This window comes from Dreissena polymorpha, chromosome 11, assembly GCF_020536995.1.
Source record: "Dreissena polymorpha isolate Duluth1 chromosome 11, UMN_Dpol_1.0, whole genome shotgun sequence".
Classification (NCBI taxonomy): domain Eukaryota; kingdom Metazoa; phylum Mollusca; class Bivalvia; order Myida; family Dreissenidae; genus Dreissena; species Dreissena polymorpha.
The window spans coordinates 42406831-42427065 of record NC_068365.1 but is presented as its reverse complement, the minus strand read 5'-3'; the positions used below and the strand labels follow the sequence as shown (position 1 = coordinate 42427065).

Genomic DNA, 20235 nt, shown 5'->3' with positions numbered 1-20235 from the left:
GCTGACTAGTGGTCAATTTGTATTAGGGGTGGGTGAAAGCAAAAGGATAAAATGATCGTAAATCTTATAACACTAAGAAATCAGAGAGCTTGACACTACCATAACTAGACTGCACGTATAAAAATACATTGTGTGCGAATTAGCAATTTAACGAAAGAATGTCGTTTGTATTATGTAAGAATGCTTCAACAGCTGTATCCGTATTTGCTTCCTCTGTCGGTAGAGCGATGGTTTACAGGTTAGAAGATTGCGGTTTTAAGTGCTTAATTCAAGTGGGGCAGTTGTCAGTTACTTGCCTAAAAGTTTGAAAACGACGAAAACGTCTAAATAAACAAAAACAGCTTCAACAGCTGAATTCCAAACTAGGTTCAGCGATTTTACTGGCTAAACCATTTATTCATATCGATAGTAGGGTGTATATATGCTCCTTGAGTTAACATTTCAATGTTGAACATTAATTTTCATTTTATTAATATCCCACTCACATGCTTGTTATGTTTCATTTTTCTAATTGAATACGAGTATGAAAAAAATCGCGAGGGCGATGATAGGATATAATTTCAGCGTGTAATGTATCCTTTGAGTTCACAAGTATAAGGTTACTGTTTACGAGCGATATCTTTCTACTTCCGACATAATTTGCTTACGTAGAATAAATATCATAATCTAGAACATAGCCACCTCTCGATGAGAGCAGAGTTTATCTATACTTTCGATTTAGTTTTACCGAAAACGCAAAAACAATTAACTTCCTCTTTCTATTTTAATCGAGATGGCGGAACGTAAAGACAAGAAAAAGCGTTCTTCTTCTAATGAAACAACAAAGAAGCCAGAAGCAAATTTGACAATTAAGAAAATGGGTAATGCTGGTTTGTGTGTTTGTGTCTTTCATAGCATTTAATATACCACAATTTTAATTAAGAGATTTGTATGTGTCAGTAATCGTGTTTTTATGTATGAGAATGGGAAAACAACCATGTTGTTATTATTGTTTTATGACCACAAGTTAAATAAAATTAAACTTGCATGGTTATATAAATGCTTATTTGTTTTTTAACGAAAATAAGCATGAATCAAGGGTTATCAGAGTATAAGTAAATCTTTATGTATCGCCCAGTATATTTATAGCAAAGTCGTCGCTAAACATTTTCTTGAATACTTTGTGAACGGTTGCATGGAATGGTAGTTCGTTTCTAAATGTTAAATATAACACTTGCATATTAAACTAACAGTTTACACTGTTGATAAACAAACGAATCAAATTGTTGATAGCAGCCATTTTATTCGACTTTTATTGATAATACCAGTTTATCAGTTCCTGGTATTTCCCACGCGTTCACTTAAGACTATGGGGGCATCTACATGACCGTTAATCAGTGGCGCCACCTCTGTTTGGAGATGCTTAAATGAAGGACCCAATTATACTTACTTAGGGGCGCTTAAAACGGACGTTTTTTTAAACGATGGAGAAATATGGAGGGGTAGTAGGTTCTACCTGTTGCGACATATTTCGCGCCTTTGTTTATAAATGTAGAGCGATTTATCGAAGATTAATTGATCCAATAATGTACAGAAACATAAAACACATCCCATTTTGAAACGTGTCGAACTTTTTAAAGTTGTGACATGGTGAAGTTTAACAAAGAAAATCTGCGTTTTGTTAATATGACGAGCAACTTTTAATCGAAATAAAACTAGAATGACATAAAACATTTTTAACTAAGGCAGAATATGTGCAAATAACACGTAAAACCCACTCACCTTTCAGATATCTCCATCGTTTTTTTATCTTACGGTATTTAGCGCCTGGTAGGAAGTATCATTGGCTAGTTTATTAAAACATCTCGAAATAGAGAACAGTGATAAACGGCCTTAATAAAGGTGCTTGAAAAGTGCAACTACAAAAAAGCGAAAACTTGTTAACATGTTAAGTGTCATGTTATGTTTCTTATCTTGTAACTACTTTAAAACAAAATAAACGAACGTTAACATCATTATTAAGAAGGTGATATACGAAAATTTCCCGGACTTAAATACGCGTTTAAATACATGTTATACATAATACAGTACCAAAAAAGGAGTTAATTTTGCGTTGAGACGAATAAACATGCATATACATAAAAGTGAGTTTTTAGCCTTTGATTGCTAATGGCACAAACAAGTGTTCAAGCAATAGAAATAGTGGCACAGCCCGTCTGCATTAAAAGTTAATCTTGTGATCGACGTCGTTCGGGAAGTCATTGAGTATAGTGGGTAGCATTTGTTTGCCGTACATAGCAACCCTCAATAGAGTCTGTGAAGTATTGCCGAGGACCAGAAGAATATTTCACATCCCACCGATAATTTGGAACGATGTCGTTCACAACTTTTAACAAATGCAAAAGCAACTTATTCAAATCAAGATTTTATATCCGTTCTACAGTGTTTGTGTATAATTTACGGGTTTCTTTGCGCCTGTCCGTCGCTTTGGTCGGATGTCGATCGGTCATGTTAATCGCTATGGATATAAGTTTGAATAAAAAGAAGCCTTCTATCGAATTACGTCATGTCGACAGGGGTAAAGGTCAAAGTGGCTTGCAGGTAGTAATTTAGATCGATTCTTGTGCGCGCACTATCTGAAGAATGTTATCATATATGAACTAAACTCATATTGTGCTTACATGTGAGGAAAGGAAGACACCTATTTATTTTACAGGCTAACAGGTCTATGATCAAGGTCGATTGAGTTTTTCTTTATATTTGTTTCAACACGTTATTTTGACAAAGCTTTGTCATGTGATCATTACAGGTCAACAGTTTAATTATCCATATCACAGGGCATGCAATACAGACAACTAACAAATGCATGTAACATATTGACGACTTGCTACAAGTCATGGGAGGGGTGTATACATGTTTTACATAATATCTTAATTAACTTTAATCGTTACTTGTAATCACGTGTCTATGGATAGCTATATTATTATATTAACCTAACACAAATATTATTCTGTTCAAAGGTTTAGTATGGCATTATTGAATGTGATAAAGATATGTTCAACAGAAATAACGGTTTCATGCTCGACCCTTGATAAAACTTTGTGTATTTTTATACTAACCCTTATTGAGATTGCATATACATGTATTGATAAATACATCAAATCATAATATAACAAGTACATTGGAGGAATTCGAATGCAAGTCATAGAATGCATAAGATATATATGTATAAGTACTTAATTTATACATTTTATGTGCGATGTATTATATATTAAATAGGCATATTAACGGTATTCCCATTTATTAATACGCGTATTTACGCCATCCATAGTCCTTCAATCCTGTTATAATTATGATGTATTGAAGAAATTGTTCAGAAATAAAATGCTATTCCAAGCAAATTTCTCGATACACGCTTCCTGTGTATTCCAACACACATCGCAGAAAATCACGATAATTTTGCAACACTACGCATGCTATTACGGAACGTCGAGAGCATTTAATTCATAACGAATTAACTTATACTAATTATTGTCCCGCGCTAGTGGCAAGTGTACCACGGACATTTGTTTATAATTTGTAATCATATATTTTTAACGAGCCTTTATAAAAAATGAACATGAATTTTGATCAACATTTAATAAATTATTATGGTATCGATGGGAATTAAAAACATTAATAGCCTTCGATATGCCCATTTAAGTATAGTAAAATATTTATTTTATGTTTTGTAATTCGCTTTGTTGTAGGTAAGAGATCGTCATCGTTCAATTGCTTTAGAGGGTATGTTATTTTGTTAGTTATTTTATTACAAATAAAGATATAAGCAATTTTGGTACATATAGATTCTAAAACATTTAATCGACACATACAAGAACTGAACACACACAAATTTTAATGATCTTTGTTATTACAAGAATGCTTATTTAATTCACAGAAATTAATATATAAAAAAAAATTTAGCCTTCAAAAACGACAATCGATCACTGCAATTCACTGCTCGGAAAGTAGTAACCTACACAACGATATTCTCTGTACTTATATTGTTCCTGTTATAATTGTGGACAACTTATAGTTAACGTTGTAACCGTTGTCCTAACGACTTTCTTACCGTAAATTAATTCTACCAGGCGAAAAAAATACCTCAAAATAAAGAGTTTCCTTATAAAAAAAGCACACGTACGTATACAAACAAACACATTTAATGAACGTATTATTGTATGGGAATATTTTTCTCGCGTTTTGCGATTTATTGACTTATCTTCTTTATTAGATGTTAGTCAATTTTTAATTGTAGATACCTTTTTTTTTATAAAATGTGATGACATATGTGTTGTCATTCGTCGAAATATTTTCATGAGAATTGATGCACCTAAGTTGAAAAGACAGTGTTTAATACAAATTATGCATATAATAAATTATTTAGTATTCCTGATCTAATTATACGTATCTGATATAAACTACTTGTTATCGACTCTTGCTGTTATTTTCTAAACGTGTTGATTTGTTGCATGTACTTGAAAATTCATAAATAAACTATGTAAGCACAATTACCGTAGTATACATAGGTCATTTTCACTACTAAAATATGGTGTGGTATAAGATCGCATTATATACGCTTCAGCTTATTAATAATTATGGTATTAATCTAAATGCTTAAAAGTAACGGAAAATTATATCAGGACAGTCAATCGAAAGCTGAAATTCTAAACAACCAATTTAAATCAGTATTTACCAAGGAAGACCCAAAAGAAAGAAACCCTGAGTTAAGTGAACCTTGTTACCCCGAAATAACAGAATTAAATATAACAATTCCTGGAGTAGAAAAACTTCTAAAAGCACTGAATGTAAATAAAGCTAGTGGACCGGACAGTATTCCGAATAAAGTACTCCGTCATTGCTCAGAGGAACTTGCACCTGCAGTAACCCATATCTTCCAGTTAAGCCTATCTACAGGCATCTTACCAACAGACTGGAGAAACGCAAACGTCACACCTATATTTAAAAAGGGCAATCGTCATGAAGCTAGTAATTACCGCCCAGTATCATTAACAAGCGTCTGCTGTAAAACTTTAGAACACATTTTGTGCCGACACATTTTAAATCATCTAGAGCGATATGATATACTAACATCACTTCAACACGGATTTCGTAGTGGACATTCCTATGAAAGCCAGTTAATACTTACTAAGGATGATATTATGAAAATGTATGACAAAAAGAAACAAATAGACTTGGTTATATTAGATTTTAGTAAGGCGTTTAATACAGTACCACATCGGAAACTACTATTCAAACTTGAAAATTATGGAATAAAGGGTAACATCTTAAAATGGATCCAATCGTTCTTAATGGAAAGAAGCCAAAAAGTTATTGTTGAAGGTGAATCCTCTTCTACATGCACAGTGACTCAGAAGTGCCCCAGGGTACAGTTCTCGGTCATCTACTATTTTTGTGCCACATCAATGACCTCCCAAAAAGTGTAACATCACAAGTACGTCTCTTCGCCGACGATTGTCTTTTGTATCGACCAATAAACTCTTTTGAAGATCATATCAACCTACAAAAGGACTTACATTCACTTGAAAAATGGTCAAAAAACTGGGGAATGAGGTTTAACGAAACAAAGTGTTATCTCATGACAATGCATAGACAACGTGTACCATCAGCATTTAACTATTCTCTGAACAACCATTTCTTTAAAAAAGTTGAAGATAATCCATACCTAGGAGTCCAGATCAGTGAAAACTTAAAGTGGAAAACACATGTTAATAAAGTCTGTAACAGAGCAAGCAGTATTCTTGGATTCATCAGGAGAAATTTAAGACACAGCAACAAAAACTTCAAAGAGCAGGCATATATATCACTAGTACGTTCAATTTTGGACTATGCAAGCAATGTTTGGGATCCATATCTTCAAAAAGACATTGATAAACTGGAAGGAGTACAACGGCGTGCAGCCCGTTTTGTCTGTAACAACTACAAAAGCAAGAGCAGCGTAACAGAAATGCTCAAAGAACTGAAATGGCAACCATTGAAGGACCGACGTAGAGACCAACGATTGGTCTTCTTCCACAAGATCATCTACGACCTGGTGGCCGTTCCCGCTGACAATCTTCTAGAAGTCAACAAACGCTCACAACGTAACTCTAATTCTAAATCCATCAAACTGGCAACAAGTAACACTGACATTTATAAATACTCTTTTATTCCGCGTACTATTCGGGACTGGAACTCGTTACCAGACAGTGTAGTGACTTGTACAAAAAGTGATCAATTCAAAAGTGTTCTTATTAAATCGTGCTATTAACAGTTTAACATCAAAGGGCACACACCACACCCTCGATAAGTTTTGCTCATAAGTGAGCTAGTTTCGAGTACCACACAGATACAGATACAGATAAAGAATCTCAAATAAATTATAAGGCATGGTTTCCAAATAATCTAGTTTTCGATAAGTCTCGTTAATAGGGCGGGGGGGACGTCTGAGGTCCGAGAAGACACGTATCATATTTGTCCAGCTCTTTAACATTGAGGACACATTTGACATCAATATTTTTTCAAAGCCGGTTATCTGTTTAAAGACTTTTTTGTTTTGATTTCTTTAGGTTACTTTGTTCCTTTGATATGTTACAAGAGTTCTCTTATTTTGGTGTTTTCATGAAATTCAGGAAAAGCCGTTCAAAGTATAGTTTTCAAGATGAAAATTCGATACCGCCAGATAACAACGAATCTTCGTCAGTTCATCTTCAAAGTGCTACGTCCCTAGAATTAAAGAACCAAGAATTGACAAACACAGAACATGAAGAGTTACTCTCTCTACGAACAGATGTTGAAATATTACGGACGGAGAAAAACAAACAGCTTATAAATATTGAAACCAAAACATACAAAATCCAAGAAGTTGAAACCGAACTAGCAAATGTAAAAGCTGATCTTGATAAAGAATGCCAAATACGTCAACAATTAGAAGCACGTCTAAATGAAAGCAAGGGGGCTATTGAACAACTTGTGAATGCTCACAAAGAACAAATACGGTACAACAATGAAACTATGGAAACTAAGGAAAGACAATTCCTAGAAGAAAAGCAACATTTGGACAGCCAAATTACGAAATTGGAAGAAGAGAGAAAAGCGTTAGAGGACGAAAAACAAGATGCACTTCAGAGGTATGCAGTTTAGGTATTACTTAAAAGTATTGCTTATTTATGAACGATTGGAGGATATAATGTATGCTCATTGGCAACTCAAATTGTAACATAGAAAGTTTTTTTTTGTTCGATAACAACGACATAATTCCAACAAAAAAAGATTGTACACAGATTTAAATTGGTTTATTTTGCATTTCTTTCACGACCTTGAATGTTTAAAATCTTCCTTCATGCATTGCAGACATGTTATAATATTATAATTAACTATAATCATGACAATTAATGTCCAGTTGTTCTTTCATGTTGATTTTTGTCAGCTTGATTTGTTGTGTGGTTGATATTTAATAATAAGCGATAATTATATTTTAATTTCAGCTTGAATCGATTAAATTCTTCTCCAGTTTATCTTAACAGTACTACATATAATTCTTTACCAAACGGTCCTGATGAAAGCCAGGGAAAGAAAACGACAAATATCCGTAATGACAATTCAACTGCTCTAAAGACAGAGGTTATTAGAGTACATACATCGTATCTAAAGCAGACAGAAACCATCGCTGCACTTAAACACGAGCTTGTAAATATCAAAACTGAACTGGATAAAGAATGTCAAACACTTCGACAGCTCGCCACGCTTTTTAAAGATCGTGAGAATGAAATTAAACAACTTCAAAGTAAACTCCAGAAACGCAAACACAAAAACGCTACTCTTAAGAGAGATCTTAAATCTCTTACATATTATAAAGAAACACTCGATGAACAATTACTTGATGAAAAGAAAAAGTATACAGACAATCTGAATGAAGCAAAAAGACAAATACAAAAATTGAAAGGAGATACCACAAAATTAGAGGAAGAAAAACAGGACGCACTACGGAGGTAAGTATGTTATTTCAATAAATTTTCTGTTCTCAAACAATTGGTTAAAAAAAGTATCTATGAATTGCCATCGGCAATATCAGTTGTACCCTTTTCAAGTGTACACAAATAGCTGTTCATACAATTAATTATCACGTCAAACCCAACTATCCTTCATGCTTGCATTTAAGATTAAGTGCCATGATGTCAGTAAAACTTCGGGACAACAATCCTAACATTGCCGACCTAAGTGACCCGTTCCGGCCCACTAAACTGGGCGAACAATTCTCTGAGCTTTATGACAACGAGTGGACAGACGCGTTTGACGCTCTTCAAGAGGAATTTGAAGAGCGACATGCCATTAGCATACTGTTAGACATCGTTATGGTACGATAATGTATTGTATTCTGTAAATAAATGACAGTTGTCAAAGATATTACAAATTACGAATTTGGTATATTTGTATTTTGATTTTAGGAATTTTGACAATTTTGAAGGTTGTTGTCGGAGCATATCTACTTTAAACAATTATTATGTTCGTTTAACAGGATTCGTATCAATTTTGTGACACAGAGCTCAAGTGTGTGTGGAAATTTGCAAACGAATGGTTTATTGAAGAGGTAAAGCATGTGATATGTATGATGTAAATGTTATCACTGTTATATTGTATCTGTTTTAAAATATTAAAATCGTCTACAGTATTGTATAATGTCTACATAACATTAAAATACCGGTCATATTGGTAACTCGTTACTTAATGACAGCATCATTCAAAATGTCTTTTAAGTTACGTCAAGCTTATAAATTAATTGCGTGTATTAAAAAAATCTCATATCTTTCGAACTAAGTTGATTTGGTTTACCATCCTGTTTTTTGATATTGCAGAAATTAAATGCGATTATGATTTAAAACACTAAATACTTATTATGAAGCTTATATGTTAAAGCATTTGTAAAAACAATGTTCACTGGTTAAAAAAATATTTACTGGGCGTATTACAGAATGCTCCAACTAGCCAACAATTATCCAAGACTCTTAAAGATAGTCGCAAACATAATATCAATCGGCGTGTGTCTGACATTCAAAAGGTAACCAAGTATTGATTATTTACTTATATGGTAGTTTTCCATCTGGCTACTGATATAACTAATACTAAAGAAAAAATGTTAATGAAATTTTAGACATACTTTTCATAGAATATTTTCACACAAAAAAAGAAATGTGGTAAAATGTGTATCGATTGAACCTAAATCTATATACCCCATTGATCCGTTGGATGTTTTTCAGTTGTGGGACATTCTTAATTAAAAATGTATTGTTTCAGAAATACACAAGATACCTACGCGAAATGACGGCTAACAGGAAATTAACAACATTGGTTGAAACGGATCCTTTAAAGGAATACATTTCTACCTGCGTGAGACTAAGCCTTCTTATGACGGCAAATGATCCGCCCGTTGTGATAGAATGTCCTGACTGGCAAACATTTCGGGAGCGACCATATCCGGATGAACCTTGTTCGCGTGGTACGTCCGCTGAATCCAAAGTCAATCACGATGCAAATGACGAACAATCAGCTCTTGCTGGCAAAACATTGTCAAATAACACAGATGATGCAATAAACAATGATGAAAACGGCCACTCGGGACACAATGATTTTCCGCAAGAGAAAGATGGAGCAACGTATGATACATCCAACGATACACACAAAGCAAATATGCATGACTTAGCTGCAGTTAAAGATTTGCCCTCCGAACAGAAATCGTCCCCAATGTCTGATACGACAAACATAGCAGATGTATCTGGTATTACCACAAGCTTTCCAAACGAAGATGTAGGCAATGAAATACAAGATAACGAAAAGAATTATGATCAGACACCTGCAGTTACAGTTGAATTGAGCACAACAGGCGATGGCGAAATTGGAGGAACAGCTAATAGAAGTTCGGACAACTATCCTGAGCTGGAAGCAAAAGAAGACAACGCCCAAGTAGCTAACAATGATCCTGATGACAATATAAACCTACAAGGAAACCTGGGGTCAGAAGGAAAGGAAAAGGAGCAAGATAACTCTTCTAGTTCTATCGCGGAACAAGAAACAAACTCCGTTCAAATCCGTCAAATTTTCCACGAAAACACAAGCTTTGACAAAGACAAGTTCAAAGAATATACATCCCGTGGACCATTTGTGGACTACTTCGTTTGGCCGATTATGTACTTACACCGAGATGGTCCGATGCTCGGAAAAGGTATTGCCCAAGGGTGTAAGGAGAAAATGGTAGATGTCAGCCGGGAACCATTTGTGTGGTGGAATAGGCTACCTGCGTCGGAAATTTAACCACAATGAGAACTCGTTCGAATTATCAGTCTGTTTTTACAGGTTTTATATCGTTAAGTTTGCCTTAACTAGACTCCTCAAAGCGTTCCCAAAGCATAGTGTGCCCTGATTTATTTCATATGCACCGATACGGTAACTGGATAAAAAGGTAACTACATAGTAATTAGTATTAGCGAGATTGTTCTTGAAATCCGTAGTTAAGGTTTAAACGTGTATTTGTCTCACAAATCAAAACGCAATACCCATTTGACTGACACAAAATTCTAGATTATTGTTAAGTTGTCATACATTCTAGTTAACACGTATATAGTTTACAAATATTTGGGGTGTGGTTTATAATTTATGACGCGTTGTTTTCTACTCGACATTGTAATTGATCCATGTTTTTTTTAGAAAATATGTAGAAATTATGTTATTTGTTTTATGACTGTGTGCAACGGTATCACATTTGTATTAATAAAATTAACAATTCCTCTTTAAAGAATGAATACGTTACTCGTATAAGCGTCAGTTTAGTGTTTTGCACCAATATGTTTTTAAGTATCCCTATGTATTGAGTTAGACCGACGGCCATTTGATGACAATTACAAATGTGTAGACATCGCGAGATATTTGTGTGTTAAATACGTGCATATTGTTGCCTACTCTAATATATACGTTAAAGTATATGAAAGTAGTCATTTATTAATGTTTATTCGCTAAAGAATAAACTGACTTATTCAACGCAAAAGCTATTTTCCTAAGGGAACGCCGAAACCTAAACCACAATTTTATAACCCATCCTACCCAGTCTACTCTTACATATAGACTCGTCCACTGCCCGTGCAAATTGACGCTCTTTTACTAGCTTGTCGCATCACAGGGTAGGTCGCGCTATGGTTTACAAGTTTACATTTAAACGTTTGGGATTTGTTTTGTGGTACTTAACAAGTGATATGCTGATACAGGTATGTAATAGTATCTTACATAAGAATGGTGTTATGGCAAGGTGTATCTGCCTCCTTTTCGAGCTGACCAGTAAACTGAGTAAGTCACTGCTTTACGAATTTTACATTTATTTAGCTCTTTTCGAATGAGCACCTCTTAAATTGTTTTTGTCGCTTATACATTTTAGTATATCGAAATAAGTTTACATATTTATATCTATTTATTAGTTCTTAGATTCAAGATAGGCTGACCACGCGTTTGTCTCAAACAATTTGTCTGAAGTATTATTTTAAATGCATTTCGATGTTTCTGTAAAATTTCAAAATGTTTTTCGTACTGTTATTTATTATCTAAACATTTAGTACATATATTTTTCAGGAAAATATAATTATATTTTGGATTTTAGCTATAAGATTAAATATAAGATAAGATATAACATAGATCGATCACGTGTCTGTATGCTTATCGATATTTGAATCTATAAATAAACAGCTAAAGTCTACTTCAACCATTTGTTTGTGGTGCAGTTTTTTGACATTTTGAAAGCGGCTTACATTTTGAAAGCTGTTCGTGTTTCACTGGGGATCTGTTTATCTTAATCGGGATCTGTTTATCTTGTTCGTGGTTTGTTTAGTTAACTTTTGTATTATTAAGCAAAGCTTAAATTCAGCGACAATGTTGTGTCTAGTTAGCGAACGGGTATTATTTTTCATTAATTTGAAGTTATGGTCTAATCATTGTTCTCTATCCGATTGTATTAACACAACTATTTGTATTGTTTTAAATTGCCACCACGGGTCGAAAGATGTCTTTTGAAGGAAGCGTTGTCGTGTCAAGGCATGGGCACGGAGAATAGACATGAAACCGAACCGGAGGTAACGGCGTCGGTTATATAAAACGAAATGTGGACTCGTCTGAGCGGATTTTCAGGTCGGTTAAACATGTTGTTTTATTTATCATTACAGACGAGACAAACATTTCAAACGAAGAATTTTTTTTGCTATGTGTCTCTTTAAATAATATGCCTAGAAATAACGCAGCAAATAGTCTGCAATAGCGAAATTATTGGGTGCGCTTCCGGCGTCATTTAAGACATTGAACGTGTAGACGTTTGGTTTAACGTGTTAATGATTTATATGGCGATACAACGTACAACTTATGGAAGTAGAAACAATAATTTTATCTTTAATTTGGCTTGCTCTTTTGGTCTGATGGTTTTTTTAATCCCAATTCAACAGTGAGGAATGCCCATAATATTTCTTTGGATACACAAAGTGCGCCGAGCGCCATTCCACAATAGTGTCAACACATTAATTCTGTAAAAAATTAATTACGGACTAGCTGTAAGAGCGCATAAATCATATCAGCGTGAATAAGAAATGTTTGAGGCGATCTTTCAAATCACGAATACTATTCCCGAATATATTTTTTGTTAAATTATATCAGTTAATAAAATTTTTGAATATATTGCTTTTATAATCCGTCAATACGCTCATCCAACAGTAAGGCAACACAAAATAAACAACTTCCATTGCTATACGCGAACATGCATAGTGCGTACAATTATGGTTTAAAACGTAGTCACGTCAGAAGAAATTCTCAAGTGTCCCATATCTCAATCCGTTTAAATGCTGCTCGAAAGATATAAATGTATTTATTATCGGTAAGGTGATACATGTCCAATAGAGCGGAAATCAAGATTTCCACGTGCACCGATTTGTAGGTAGGATAGTAGACGTAATTCAAATCATTTTATTTATTTAATCTCTGTTTGTTTAAAGGTTAATATTATGTTAAACGTGTTTCATTATAATGGCAAATACTTGCGTACTAGTATGCATTAGTGAGTCAAAAACTGGTCAATGCCATTATGGTTTATTCGTTTGCATTCAGTTTGACCAACTGACCTTCGTCGTAACAATGCTATTTTAGTCTGGTCGATTAGGCCCACAAGCAAAGTATGGGTGGAAATCTGACGCATGAAAGTTGTACATTCGTTAGAGGATATTATTATACGCCAATAATCGGTGGATGCTTATTTTTGTTCTCGCTACGCACTCAATCGTCAAAGCTATTAGATAGTGTGACGATCATAAAATAAACACGAACGGAACATTACGTATTTTCTTCAGTATGGTTCCACGGGTGTATTTATATATATATCGTTAAAAAATAATTTATAAAAAATAGGTTCATTTCTAGCCATATTAATGCATGTCGGCATTACACTTGGAGTCTGATTTATTTAAGTTTATATCCTCAATACGATTTGTAAAGCAAAATTGCTAATTATACCTTAGAAAAAACGCATTTCCCGGGTCCTTATTGCTATGAAGACTAAATCAACAAACAACAAATTTAATCGCAGCCTTAATTCAAAAATCCCAGCAATCAATTGTATCTGCATACTATATTAATTGGTGTGCGTTGGTGCGTATCTTGCAGCACTTGTCATATAATGTTACAAAATTAATAATAATAATAAATACATATAATTATGAAAATAATTACAAAATATAACACATCTATAACATAATAATGTACATATACAATAAACTGCGGTAATACAAATTCATATACATTCGTTTGGGGTGCCCTAAATGTACGTCTTCGTGAATTTTTGAACTTGCTTAAATGATAACCGATGGGCTTATGTTTAAAAGACTCGCACACAAATTTGATTCTAAGTAAATAATAGAATGGGGCTTAGTCCTGTGAGATCAAACAATCTGGTTATATTGGAATAGGTTCGGTATATGTTTGGTTGATGGTACGCTAAAAGCGCCTTTGTATTTTCAAAATTATTGTGATTAAACGATGGCCAATAGGCTTATGATGATCAACGTTGGCTATGAATAAACAAATATCAGGTTGTTGGTAAATAAGCAGTTCCAGTGCCTCTACTAAAACCGGGACTTAATCCCAAAAGAAAAACAAGATGGTTTATATATGCAATGGTATATGGTTTGTTGGTGGTGCACTTAAATGTGGTTTGTTGGTGGTGCACTAAAATGTGCTTATGTTTTTTCAAAATTATGGTGTTGAAACGATCGCCCATATTGGCTTATGGTGAAAAGCTCGGTGATCACTTTTGACTAAAAGTAAATATTAACTAAATATCAAGTTCTTGGTAGATAACGCCGTTCCCGGGTCTCTACCGGAACCGGGACTTAATCCCGGAAGAACATTGTGGTGGTTATATATAATGGTATGGTGGTGCACTAAAATGTGCTTATTTATTTTCAAAATTATGGTGTTGAAACGATCGCCCAAATTGGCTTATGGTCAAAAGCTCGGTGATCACTTTTGGCTATAATTAAATATATAATAAATATCAAGTTCTTGGTTGATAACGCCGTTCCCGGGTCCCTACCGGAACCAACTTAATCCCGGAAGAACTTTGTGGTGGTTATATATAATGGTACATGGTTGGTAAATAAAGCGATAAATTGGCTTCTATATTTCCGAAATTACGGAGAATACATGACTGCCAATTGGCTTATGGTAAAATGCCCGTTGATCATCTTTGCCTGTAAATAAATAAATATCCGGTTTTTGGTAGATATACGCAGTTCCAGTTTTCAAGTTGTGGTAAAACGATCGCGATTTGGCTTATGGTGAAAAGCCTGGTGATGAATTTAATGTATTAAACAAATCAATAGATTATTCATAGATCTCTACTGATCTGGGGCTTGATCCCGGAAGAACAAAGGTCGTTATTTAATGCTATATAGTTGGCTAGTAGTGCCGTATTGTTTACATATACTTGTTTTGTTTATCAAATATTAAAATAAAGTGGTGTATAGTAACCAAGTGGTCTACGTTGGAAAGCCCGACTTAAAATGTTTGTTTTTATCGATTCATGTACAAGTTAATTGAAAAAAAACAAAAAAAAACACGTACATACAACCGTAACATATATATGACTTACTGTTCTGTTATATTTCATCACTTAAGTTCGCCGTGGTATTTACTTGTAACATTTAAAAACTGTATTACGTGTCATTCTGTTGTAAGGTTTGAAACTCAACGGCCGAGTTCCTGCTGGTCTGAACCTGTATATTAATCTGGTATTTAAATGTCACGTAAGGAACGTATGAATGATCGGATAATCGGTGATATGGGATGCATATCATAGGGCAGTAGACGTGACAGACGGTTCTGTGTGGCGGAAGGCCCACTTCCTGCGGCCGTGGTCCTTTTTGGCATAGTTTCCACGAACACACTTCCCGCTTGTCCCGGGGGATAGTCATTATGTACTTAAATTTCCCGCCGTTTTCGGGGGAACCTGTATAAGACAATTGATTCCAGCCTTGACATTATTATGCCAAACCTTTAAGATAATAAATTGCGTAGTTAAACTGTTGGCGTTTGTCTTTGAATAATGTTACCCGAGCAACAGCACTTTAAGGATAAGTGTGTTGTTTGAATTTAGGGACATGACACTGTACTTGTATTGCCCTTTATATAATGGAAGTATTGAAATTTTACTATTCTTAATCATCCTTCGTATATATAATAATAATAATAGTATATAATAATAGTCGGCTAGACGCTTTAATGTAATCTTTATCGCTGAAATAAATATTTATTGGTGTTGTGGTGGTTTGTATTGTTGTTATGGCACTATTTATGGCGTATCCACATAGTATATATGTATGACATTTGATGAACAACATGCGGTAGTTGACCCGGTATAAGGAGTAAGATTTTATTATAATTGTTTAACGTGTGCCTTCGCAACATCTTATCAATTGGGTTGTATATGAAGGTATGTGATTATAGTAACATACAAGTATCAAAATAAAAGTCGAATTGTATATACGATGCAAATGTAAGATATGTTAATTTCAATGAATTTAAGCAGTTATTTCAGAAGTATTTGTTAAGTTCAATAGTGATTCTTATTGTTTTAGTTTAATGTTAATTATGTGGGAAAAACATAATATTGTGTTCATATAAAAGGCAGATTGAACATTCTACATGAGTTGTCTTGTATGTAAAAGCGAAAAATATAATATCCTTTAATTGTTTTTAAATTATTGTCCATAAAAATGTTAGCTTTGTCTCAAAAATATTTTATATAATGTAACAAAACATATTGTATTGTATATTTATGTAAGTCGCATCGCATCTGTTGTGGTGACTTTGTGGCTTTCGTGTCACGTGAAGATATGTGATTATATATAGGTTGTTATTGTTGATGTTTAGATTTTGGTTGTGCTTCGGTAGAGTTATTTATCCTAGGGTTGTATATCTAACAAATACCTTTTGGGAAATATTAACAATACAAACAATCCAAAACTAATAATTGGTGGTTACTGTAATCAGTATGTGCTTAAATTATTATAATATTATAAGGTAAAATAGTATACATATAATAAATAATCAGAACAAGAAAACATAGCATAGTGCATACGTATGCTATTGATGATTTCCATATGGTGTTTTAAACAATATATGCAGATTATATTTTTGTATTATTCGTTTACATGCATCTTAAATATAATCAATTTGCGAATTTTAATTTAATAACACGATCGTATGAATAGTTATTACAAATTCATATATATACATTGCAGAATTTTTATATATTTATTAAGTTATCGTGTTATGTTCATCTTTTAAAATCTTGTTTATGTTTTGAAACTTAACACGAGTTGTCATAAATACGCACATCAAATGCGTTAAATACTATGAAACAAATTATAAATAAATATCCATCACAATTATTTTGTCGGCAAAAATGTTTATTATAAGATAAAAACTTAACATTCTGCGTTTATTTTATGTCATATTTTGATTCTAAACGAATTGCATCACTAACCTATCTTTAAAACACTCACATATGTTAGTTGTCTAGCGTGTCGTATGTTGATATGCTCATGATATGGAGGTTTTGTGGGGTTTTTTGGTTTGTTGTAATACGCAAAAAAGAATGTATAAAGTATTTTTCTATTGACAGGTAATTATCACATGTTTGAGGCACTTTTTCTTCTTTTACTTTACTCTACGGAATTTTTCAATCGATGTTATGATCTACAAAAATTATATAGTTCATATATTACTAATACCAGCGACCAACTGCTCGTTCCCTTTTCTGCGAGTTGAAATGAAATTTATGTTTTGTGTGCAAAAGTTAACAATGAAATAAGTATGTTTAACCTTGAACTATATTTTACCACATTTGATAGTGTTAATGTAAATTACCGATCATTAATGTTTAATATTTGATTTCTTTCAAACAACTTCTATTATTAAGCGGAGAAGCTATTTGCAGAGGCAAAAGTTTCTCGTGTTATGGCAATAAATATTTTGAAAAATATGTGGCCATTCATTTATATTAATGTCAAAATAAGTCCCTTAGCTTTTACTAACAGGTTCAAGTACCTTTTGGATATAACAATTGGATATTGTCTTATCTTTGATGTTGAGCCATAAACAAACATTGCATAGCATGACAGACACAGGTCGTATATTTGAACCTTATTGAAATTAAACTGTTTATTCAATTTTCAAAACAATATTTTTGTAGTTTTTATGATCCCTTCAAATTGGAAGAAGTCTAATGGTTCCCGTTACATTTTCTATTTGAAATGTTATTAATAAAAAATATGTTGATTTAATTAAAAAGTTTGTCTCACAAATCGTTTTTGTATCGTTGTTGCTGATTGTGTTGTTCTTATTAAGCTTATTTTAGGTTGTATTTTTATTATGTATTTATATACGGTTATATGTTGATCAATAATTAATTGTGGGATGTTTATCGTAAAAGACAATAAGCTCAAAAAATCATCATCCTAGTCCGGTAAGAGGAGTATAATTACAATTTAAACGGAAAATAAACATATTTTCAGGCAGTTCTGTTCCTATGATTTTTCTGAGAGTTATTTCCCTTTGATTAGCGTCTCATTGAAAGGATTTGTTTCGTTTCCGCTCAAAATATCTGAACTAATAATCGACCTTTGCTGATATAATAAAATGTAATGTATGGACATGCGTATTTGTTTGGTCGTTTGGCCCCAATCTTTAAAATAACATATTGTCATTTCGTCAGAAAGAGTCCATTTCGTTGCTGTACATGACTTCTGGAACTAATAAGCCAACGGCGATGACATTGTGATCCAGCTTCCCTACAAAGAGTCGTGAGCATCGACACGTTCCTCTAATAAGTATGCAGTATTCACGCGTCGACGAAACTTACCATTTGGATATATTTAAGTAGTAAATAACGCCATGTTACTCTTGTCACAAATGCAAAAGACTCTTTGGACCGACATAATATTCAGAGGTGCAAATGTTCTATTCAACGCAAACAAAAAAGGTACAGCAATACTAAATTAAAACACACGCTGTCACCGTACATCGTATTTACTTCCAAGGTTTTTTAGGTTATATGTATAATGTTATATGGCTTTTGTTTAAATATATCATACCAATTGAGTTATGCTGCGCACAAGGATAATACAAAGGGCATTAAAATCGTTAAAAAGAAGAAATAGTTATGGCGACACAGTTATAAATATGGGTGATTACTAAAACAAAAACTGAAAAGAAAGATTTTTTTGTATATTGCACCTTATTCAACGTTCTCTATCTTCGTATTTGGTGTTGTTTTTTTTTCAATCAGTTCATGAACCTATTCACGTATTTACCACCCAAAGAAACCAGTGGAAAATAACTTTGTCAATACTGAAGTATATGGCCTCTCTCTCTCTCTGAAATATCCCTATCATAATATTATGTATTATTGGAATCTCTGCCATCCATTTTAAATTGCGCAATTCCCAAGTAACAATACTCTTTAAATTTAGGCTGGTCAGAACAAAGTAAGCAATAACTCCAAAACTATTGGAGAGAAATCTTTATTTCGCTGTTGTTTTCACAGTATACTTCCTTTCAACAGTCTCTATAAGCAATGTGGTTTTATTTTTAACGCATTCATTTTTACGGAAAAATGCTCTGCAAAATACAATGTATACCAAAAGGAATTAAATTGAAGAACGGTTAAGGTAACTGAAATCAGTGCTTCATTTCACAGCCCTCTATAATGATATGAAGTCTACGCCTTTCAGATAATCTTTCAGTTATGATTCGCTTAGGAACATTACATTATTTAGTTATTCTTTGCACAATAATATAAACCACTGGGCAATAACTTGAAAACTATTGACGAGATAATTTTGTAATTGTTATCTTCATTTCATTTGTTTGTCCTCTATTTGCGTACGTGGTCCACTTACATAACGAAACATTATGGTTATTTATAATCCTAGTGTTTCGAAACAAGGTTTTTCCTCAGTACGAATCCTAGGCTTTGTTCCCCGCGAACGTAAAGTATACATTCTATTCGCATTAAGAGCTTTAAAATATAAACATACAAACGCAATAGTGTTCAAGGAATTAAACCCCATTTTATCCTCAAGAATTGATGTCATCTAAACGTAAATACAATTATTATCGTTGAGGTTATGCTCCGCGCAAGTAACATTTACCAATTAAAATGGTAAGGTTCTTATACTCTTCTAGTTCTACTTCACTCGCGAAGCGGGAGAGACGGAAGGGAGGACAATGCGAATTCTATATGTCTCGAACTCCATTCGATGGTCGGAAATCAAACAAATCTTAATTATAGTACATATATAAATATTGTGTAGTCTTAACATTATACTATTTTTTTCATTATCAATATTCTTTCAAATAAATTAGCGAGAAGATTTAATGATGCCTTTAACATATATAAAACGGGCTTTAACGCGTGTGCGTAAAGTGTCGTCCCAGATTAGCATGTGCATTTCGCACAGGCTAATAAGAGACGACACTATCCACCTAAACTCTATTTTCGCTAAGTTTTTTCGCTTCCTTTCTACAACACATACAATGCAAGCGGAGAATGCACAGGAAAATCTGGGAAGAACGTTTCCGCACTTACATTAAACCACATTTTTTCAGAGCGTGGCACAAATGGTATCTGAAAACAGG

The 20235-nt window shown here is 33.6% G+C and overlaps 1 protein-coding gene across 2 annotated transcripts; it reads left to right on the top strand.

The window, feature by feature from the left end:
- Positions 1 to 720: 720 nt before the first annotated feature.
- Positions 721 to 18248, top strand: LOC127850596 (uncharacterized). Of its 2 annotated transcripts, none has more exons than XM_052383729.1 (8): positions 721 to 860; positions 3729 to 3762; positions 6651 to 7148; positions 7506 to 8009; positions 8186 to 8375; positions 8537 to 8608; positions 8990 to 9076; positions 9313 to 18248. In XM_052383729.1, the coding sequence occupies exons 1-8, from the start codon at positions 773 to 775 to the stop codon at positions 10324 to 10326; spliced, it is 2487 nt and encodes an 828-aa protein (XP_052239689.1). In that variant the 5' UTR covers positions 721 to 772; the 3' UTR covers positions 10327 to 18248. The 2 variants fall into 2 exon arrangements, with proteins under 2 accessions (XP_052239689.1, XP_052239688.1); XM_052383728.1 differs by having other exon boundaries at positions 729 to 860; positions 8180 to 8375.
- The last annotated feature ends 1987 nt before the right edge of the window (positions 18249 to 20235 follow it).